At 40.0% G+C, this 8355-nt stretch overlaps 1 protein-coding gene across 1 annotated transcript; it reads right to left on the reverse strand.

Annotated features, from left to right (window-relative positions):
- Positions 1 to 88: 88 nt before the first annotated feature.
- Positions 89 to 8097, reverse strand: rad9b (RAD9 checkpoint clamp component B). Its single transcript, XM_068310922.1, has 11 exons — positions 8064 to 8097; positions 7195 to 7265; positions 6193 to 6330; positions 5938 to 6052; positions 5648 to 5747; positions 4199 to 4305; positions 3581 to 3687; positions 2806 to 2870; positions 2453 to 2575; positions 813 to 1029; positions 89 to 574 (listed from the first exon to the last, which is right to left on the reverse strand). The coding sequence occupies exons 1-11, from the start codon at positions 8095 to 8097 to the stop codon at positions 440 to 442; spliced, it is 1212 nt and encodes a 403-aa protein (XP_068167023.1). The 3' UTR covers positions 89 to 439.
- Positions 8098 to 8355: the final 258 nt, after the last annotated feature.

The following is an 8355-nucleotide window of genomic DNA, read 5'->3' on the forward strand; positions in this document are numbered from 1 at the left end:
GCTCGTCATCTCCATCATCTTCCTCGCTGCTGCAGGTTTCTATTTTATCCCATCCAGGCTTTCCCGCATTCATGATCCACTGGTGACTGACTCAACATGAAGCCTTCATGTGTGGACACCCACGTTCCTCTGACATGGAAACCCATCAGCACACAGGTGTCTTTGTAAGCTCAAGATGTGTTTTATATAGACAAAATGCCTGTTGTCCTTTTACACCAACATAAATAAACACACTGAAATCACAAATTAATTATGCAATTGAAAAAACACTGGGGAAACAAAAATTCATTCAAGTAACGAAATGTTTCAGCCTGAAAATAAGATGCTTAAAACTACTTACATATAGCATGAACATTTTATATCATATTTACTGGCTTAAGGTCTGAATGTCGCCAGCTTCTGGCAGCATCACAAAAACTAGTGTTCAACACATCTGTTCTCAGAAAGAAGGTCTTCCTGTATAATCACCCCGCACGTTCTCCTCTTCATCACTGTAACATGCCAGAACAGGCAGCGTGGTGTTGCAACCATCATCCTGGGGTGAGGACAAGGCCCTGAACAGGAGGGAGCAGATCTACAGGGAAAAACACGTTTGTGTTTAGTGTTTCAGAAATTATTTGGCTTCATAGTGCATCTAAGTTTTCTTCTTTGTTGAAGAATATTGAATTCTCAGTACAATAAATTTAGTGCAGCAGGAAGTCTCCACTCCTAAATACTTTCTAAGGCAGGAGGAGACGAGCACCTTGATCTATTTTGTCAGCACTGAAACCTCCTGCATGCTGCTGGTTAAAACATAGAAGGAAACTTCTCACCACAGAGGCAGCAGGACTCGTGTTTCTGACAGAGCCTTCATCAGGCTCCCCAGCCCTGCTTGCATCAGCTTCATGCAGGTACAGCATCAAAGCAGGCGTGGAGATTTCAGGGCTTCCCTGGCTGGATGGTACGATCTCCATCACAGCAGGAGCGCCCTGAGGCACCCCGTTGTCTGTCTCACATGAACCCACAGGAGGAACTGCAGCATCTACACATCTGGAAACACAACACATTCTTCACTGTGACAAACTGGAATAAACAGTTAAAGCATTGTTGTAGTGTAATTGTGCTGCAAAGCTGTGAAACATCACTCCTGACTTGAAATTCATCCTCGGTCTGGTGGAGAAAAAGGAGATAGTCGTAATGCAAAAAAACAAGTAAGGCTGCAAAGTCCAAATCAGTCAGTGCAGCAAAAATGTCCCGAGTTGTTTCTCACTGATGTGAACTCATCCACAAGTCTGAAGTCATGCTTCATGACTGTAACTGTTTCTGTACTATTGTTTGGTGTTCTATGTGGGTCTGGTTACGTGATCAGCACCGCCACAACCAACATGTACCACACACTAATGGTACTGGAATTTTAACAGCAACATCTGATTTAATGTGAAGAGGCAGACGAAAGAAGAGAAGCGGAACAAATAAGCATTAATGACCACGCGAACGAAAAACAAAAACATTTCTGAGCAATATTTAAAGATGTTTTTGTCTGTTGTGTTTTTTTTTTTACAGAGCTTCAAACGGGCTGTTTTTACAATTATAGGAGATTACTTGATCACTATCCACTTAAAGTTGTGTTTAGAGTTCATCCAGATATGATGACAAGATGTAGCTCTTTGTGGGCTGATACAAGGTGTGAGCATGAAGACAAAGTGAAACAGAACAATCATATGCATGTAACCACACTACATGTCACTGAACACAGACATGCATACAGACCACAGGCACAAACAGGAACACTGCAAGAAGAATTAAAGAGCACATTAGTTTTAACAAGTCTGCAGACAACCTCAAATACCAAAATTGTACTGCAGATGTTCATCTCCGGCCTTAGCAGTTCACATCAAAGTGAAAAATACAAGTTAAAGAGTCCTGACTGAAGAGAACTTCCTGGTAACTGAAGAACCGTCTGTTCATCAGGTCACCCATACAGCAAACAAGCCAATCTCCAGAAGAACCAGATGTACAGCAGGGAGTGGGCCTGACAGAGAGCGTGAGTGTGTTTGCAGACACTCACCGGTCATTGACACTGGCAGGACAGCCAAAGAGGCTAGTACAGCTTAGATGAGGGGATTACAGTGTGTCACACCGACAGGCTTCTAACCAAACCCCACATGTCCTGGGCTTGCCCTATTTATCGCCGTTGCAGACACAAGCCTGGCTGCAGTAACACCATGCCCTCTGAGGAGACTAAGAACAGTCACTGAAGGCAAACTATGTTGACTCAGAGCCAGGAGAAGAGCTCAGGTCAAAGCCTGTGGGAAGATTCAATTATATCTTCCAATGCGGCATCACATATCTGAGAGAAAGGCCCAGTGAGGCTTCATCTGTGATAAAGATGCTGCCAGCTCAACATAATAACACAAATGTAACTCCTTATCTGTACAACTGTGGTGTTTGGAATTAGCGCCATGCTTGTTACCTGGGTGTAGCCGGGGTTAGGGCCTCTGCAGCCTGAGAGGGGACCCTGCTCTCAGGGTCCATCAGAGTTGCCAGCACTACAGTGGCCTCCAGGAACATATCCTCCACAGAGAAGCACACAGGCCTGGAAACAACAACACAATGATGAATACCTTACTGCGAAAACAAAATTACATCATCTCTTAACTCTAAATTTAGCAGCATCTTTCACGGCTTTACAAGGCAACAGAAAACCACTTAATGAATTGTCAGTCTACTCGTTATGGCACAGCACCACACAGACTGACGTTGTCTCCTGCAACCAGATACCTTAGTAAGCCTATCTAACCAAATCATGATGTCAACAAGACATACTTTCCTGCAGCACCAAAGTGGATGGACACTGGAAGGCAGAGCAACTCTGCAAACAACAGTAAACCCTGGAAGAACAGAAAAGCAGCAGGTTATCTGCAAGAGCTGAGCTGTGTTTGTGTGCATCCATGTCATGATGTTGTAATTACTGTTATTTCGCTGCCACAGCTTATTTATAGTTCCTCCTTTAAGGCTAAAGAAAACTTGAGCCTCAACTAAAGGTAAAGTCTGTGTTCTAGTACATCCAAACGGGATTTTCTAAAACTGACAGGAACATGGGGATCCGGTGACTAATGAGGAACTGCACAGCAGGGGGTCCAGAAGCATTCCAAGACATTAGGGTGAGGAGTTGGTGTGAGGGAAGTATGTGTTGGTTGGTGTTGTTATCAAGTATTAATGGACTGACACAAGCAGTAAGTAGGCAGATAGTGGAAATCTGTTTGAATGGGACTGGAGTGAAGACCACGTAATTTTGGAGGTGATGGTATCATTCTATTTAAAAAAAATATTCATAATATAAAGACATGACAATGGACTTGAACCAAATCACCCACTCGATAAAAATTAAGCCTTTGCTTCTACCTCTGGTTATTTAAATTTTATTTTTCTAAGGGGTGTAAAAATATGTGCTCTACATGTCCTACTGTAAAGATGCCAGTACAGAAGACATTAGAGAATGCAAATTACAAGACCGGTGATATGTCTGCACATCATCTGCATATACACACATAATATTATCAGGTGACAGAATAAACTGTGCCTCTAAAAATAATGTTACCCTCAACTCCTTGAGGCAGAAGGTTACGTCTGAGTTCACTCCGATCTGAAAGCAGTCAAACTCGTCGGGGTGTAAGGACATCTCAGTGTTCATGGCTTTCATGTGATCTGTGACAGAAGCACATCCAAATCAAATCAGAAGAATACGAAATTATCTGTTCACCCAGGTCTATTTATTTGTGTGTTAACAGAATCACAAATAAAAAAAACAGCTAAAGGAATTAAAGGAATTCACAATAAAGTTGGGGATGATTTAGGGAATAATTTCAGTGCTAATCTAAACAGGACAGATATAAACACTTGTTTATATCTGTCCTGGATAATTAAATTTTGATAATTACCAAATTTTGATTATTAATTTTTAGTCCTAGTTTGTCAAAAAACACACAAAAACACAATCATAATTGTCTCCTGTACAAGATGCCTGGATGGAAGAATGGATGGATGGATTAATGAATGGATGGATGATCCAACAGGTGAGTCATGTACTCTTCTAAGAGCCATTCTAAATTGTATGTGGTTTAATGACATGTAAACCTGAAAGCAGGTGCAGTAGGAACCTCCATGTGATACACAGCGTTGTCCTGGGTCTGGACAGAACAGTGTAATGCTGACTCACCTTTTCCCTCTTCAGAATAGTTTCTCAGACTGACTTTAAGAGGAGTTGTGGACAGAGTGATTTCCTCTTGAGACATGGGGAAATGCATCACCACATCACCAAGCAGTCTGCCGAGGGACAACAAAATGAATGCAAACCCACACCAGTCCCCATGGAGCAGTGAAAAAAGACGGCCTGTGAGCGCAGCGCTACTGATCATGATGGCTTTCTTAAGTCAATAAACGTTATGTATTTGTTTAAGTCGTGGTCAAACTGGTTGACGAAAAGGTAGTGCACTTAAAAAGAAGCTGTGTGTGTGTTTACGGTGGTCCTCTGACTTCTCACTAAAGTTCAAAGCCTTAACAGAACCAACATTCTGTTTGCCCATGAAAATATACTGGAGTTGTTTTAATGTGATGATTGGTGTTATCTCTTAATAAAATCCAGCATATAATTACACTAATATGGTCAAATATTCACAAGAACGATCGTCTACTGACATGACTGTCAACCGAGGAATTACAGACTGCATAAAATACAGACATGATATGTAGATTTTAACAAATAGCAGTCAGCGCGTGACAATGGATGAAAATGAATAAAATAATGAAACTAAAATAAAATAAAATGAAACGGGGGGGGGGGGTTCTGCCACCCCATTGACTTCCAGTCCTATCCATCTACTGACACCTGTAAGCTCTGGTAGTTCTCTCAAAAGAGAACTATATGAGGATATCTATAACTATATCTGACTTTCAGGAAATGCAGTGTCTCTTATCATGTCAAGTTAGGATGTGTTTGTTCCTCCGCTGAGACAACAATGAGCTTCCTGACAGCCAAAGAGGTGTTTGTTTGGAAAAGCTTTGTGTTTAAGGGAGAAAGTTTGTGTTGGCACCGTTTTTGTTTTAAACAATTAAGAGTAAATAGAATACATGTGGGCAGACCTAAGTCTTACAGTGAGGATATAAGAGTCTATGTTAAATATTGTTTCCTTGGTCAAATAGGATTTCAAAAAGGAAGCATTGTTTTGCACCTAGCACAGTAGAAAGCCCTATTTTTCATATCAAGCTTTTTTTACTTTCTCTCCGAGGTCATTCTCACAAAATCTCCTAAATTGTTTTGTTTAATTTTGTGTTGATTGTGAACGACAGGAAGAAATCCTAGTACAGTAAGTGAATATGGTCAACTTATTTGATAGAAAACCTCTAATTTGGAGATAACTAAAATAATAATAATTTGGTCTACAAAATGGACCAGAATATTGTACAGAAATTTTTAATTTACTATCCACAAATATATCCAAACTACATTTAATACCCTTGGATTATGAAGCTTTAAAAGGAACACAGTTAGACGATAGGAAATTTAATCAAGTTGTGCGACAGTCCTCTACTTCTGAATGCTTGTTAAGTTCTATATGTAACAGGAATTTAAGGTTGTAACTTGATAAGACAATATTTAGTTGCTAACCTGGCAGGAGCCCTCAGTACGTTCGGACAAAGGTGGGAGGTGAACACGGCTTGCAAAGCTTCCCTCTCCTGGTAATGCAAGTTGTGGGTTTTTGTGATGCCTTAAAAACAAAACATGGATATTTGGAGCACGCTGCCACCAAGTGTTGATAAAATACACTGCAAACCTCCACAGCATGTAACTGCAGAGGTCTTTTGAATAACCTGTGAAAGTTAGCAGACATTAAAAGGAACACTGAAACACTTCTTTACCTGCAGATCACTTCTAATACAAAGAGCAGTGATCCTTACCGTGCTTGCAGAAAAACTGGATCTTCACTCGGGCTTCAGATGTGCTAATTGATATCTGACATTGTTCCACATTACGCTCAATGGAAGTCAAACATCGGAAAAGAGGAAGAAGAGACTTGAAAAAAAAGACATGTCTTAGATATAATTGGTTTAACATTTTAAAGACAGAACATTACCATGTCTGCCTCTGCTGAGTCCTGTGGTTGTACTTTGAGCTCAGCCCGGAATAATAACCAACATGAGATGATGGAATACCTTGATGGCAAGCTTGCATTTGATTGTTTCAGCTCCCTGTTCGGATGCTGATTCCAGGCTGTACTGCTTGAAGAACATCGATGAGAAGAGGAAACAGGCGTAACCAGAATGAGCGGAATTCACTGCTCGCAGAGCCAGCTTAAAGACAGAGAGACAGATACATTTAAAATGCTCCTCATGGCTGCCGCTGCCTAAATAAATAAAATAAATCAGTTTCACTACAAAAAAAACCCCATTGTGAGAAATCTATCAACGCTATCAAGTTAGAATTCCTTGCTACTGTCCCGGTTCATTAAAGAATGTGTGATCACAGCAGCAAAATCATTCAATTGAACCCCAACTGTACAATAAGACTAATGAAAAACGTGTCATTCATCAGGTGCACTAACCAGTACAATAAAAACAGTTTAAATAACCTGACAACAGTTTAGAAGTTTTGTTGTTGTTGTTGCTGCTGTTTCAAAGATAACACTAAATGTTTATTTTACTGACTACTGCAGTTTTGTAAATTATTCAACCCTTAATGACATGTCTAGTTCTTTTCTAGTTTGTGGCATCATTCCTGAGGGATCTTAGCCTGTTCCTTGTGGGCTAAGGCCTACAGTACTGGAATGATTCTAGGCGAAAGTGCTGTGACAGCCTCGTTCAAATCCCACCAGAGATTTTCCATGGAATCTACTTTTATTGTGCTCTTGGGTCAACAGTGGTGGTGACCCGTCTTTGAGGTCAGCCATGGAGCCCTGATGTCAACATAAGCCTTTAAGGGAAAAAATGTCAACTTCTCTTTTTAAATAAGCTATGAAGGCTGGCAGGGTGTTTCAATATTGACATCAGATTTGTACATGTGTGCTCCGACGAAAGATGATTTTCAAAAGAGACATTATCCATTAATATCCATTGTATTGAGCAATTTACACTGTTCACATTTTATTTGATTATTGCTAACAGCTGATACAGTGGGGTTGAATAAGTTTCCTTCCAGCTGTAGTTGGCGTTGCTCACCCCTTTGACCATTGGATCCAACCACAGGGCATCTCCGATCCGTGCCAAAGCATGAACAGCCTTTCCAAATGCTACAACACAACAAGGTATAATCAGAGTTAAGAGGTCTTCTGCTTTCTCAGGTATCATACAGTATTTATATAGTCATACAGTATTTATAGGCATAAACAGTTGATACTAGTACAATATTGTATGTGATTACTGTGTGTGTGTGTGTGTGTGTGTGTGTGTGTGTGTGTGTGTGTGTGTGTGTGTGTGTGTGTGTGTGTGTGTGTGTGTGTGTGTGTGTGTGTGTGTACGCGTGGATAATCAGAAACTGAACAGTACTTATGTACATGAAGAAAATTTTTGCTTGGACACCAGTTTGTACTTCTTCTGTACGTCTTTTTCAAATCTAAAAAAAAAAAGTTCAGATTTGATGCTATTGCATTTCTTACGATCTGTGAGAAACGCAACATTATCCTGTCCTTTACAGTCTACATTTAATCAAGTAAATATTAACATAAGATGGATTTTTTTCAAAAATGAATAACATTAATAATTATAGTAATACTACTACTACTACTACTACTACTAATAATAATAATAATAATAATAATAATGATAATGATAATAATAATAATAATAACAATAATAATAACGTATTGCTAATAATGATATTCAAGTACTGATTCCTGCAGAATTGTGGCTAATTTAGCCACGGTATTAGCTTCTAAATGAAGCTAATACCGTCTTTATCAAAACTAAACATTACTGCGAGTTGTTTCAATATAAGCGCTGGTTTATTGTTAAAGACTTGTTTGTTTGTTTGTTTGTTTGTTTTTTAACGTTTATCGTCTCAATAAATTGCTAGTCTCGTCAAACATTACCTTTGACCCGGCTCCCCTCCAGGCGACAGTCCATGCTCGCTGCACATAAACGAGACCGCTCACGAACTCATCACAGGCGCGCGCTACCCGCTCAAACGCGAGGCGCGTGACGCGTCGTGCAACTACTCTAGCCGCACGAGACAATAAAGAGAAAATGAAATGATAACAAAGTTAGATTTAAAGTGACAAGACTCCCATTTGTGTTACCAATTGCACATCACTTTCGATGCGTCTTGGTTGTTAGTTTATTGACCATTAACGCTGCTGTTAAGACATCAGACTTATCCAAAAT

Source organism: Antennarius striatus, chromosome 3, assembly GCF_040054535.1.
Source record: "Antennarius striatus isolate MH-2024 chromosome 3, ASM4005453v1, whole genome shotgun sequence".
NCBI classification, from domain to species: domain Eukaryota; kingdom Metazoa; phylum Chordata; class Actinopteri; order Lophiiformes; family Antennariidae; genus Antennarius; species Antennarius striatus.

Bases quoted from the DNA above. Each gene is read 5' to 3' on its own strand.
- rad9b (XM_068310922.1), bottom strand. From the start codon at position 8,097: ATGGACTGTCGCCTGGAGGGGAGCCGGGTCAAAG. The intron at 2,576-2,805 runs GTATGTCTTGTT...TGTTGTTTCCAG, and splicing joins CACTTTGGTGCTGCAGGAAA to GCCTGTGTGCTTCTCTGTGG. The intron at 575-812 runs GTGAGAAGTTTC...TTTTCCCTGTAG, and splicing joins CGAGTCCTGCTGCCTCTGTG to ATCTGCTCCCTCCTGTTCAG.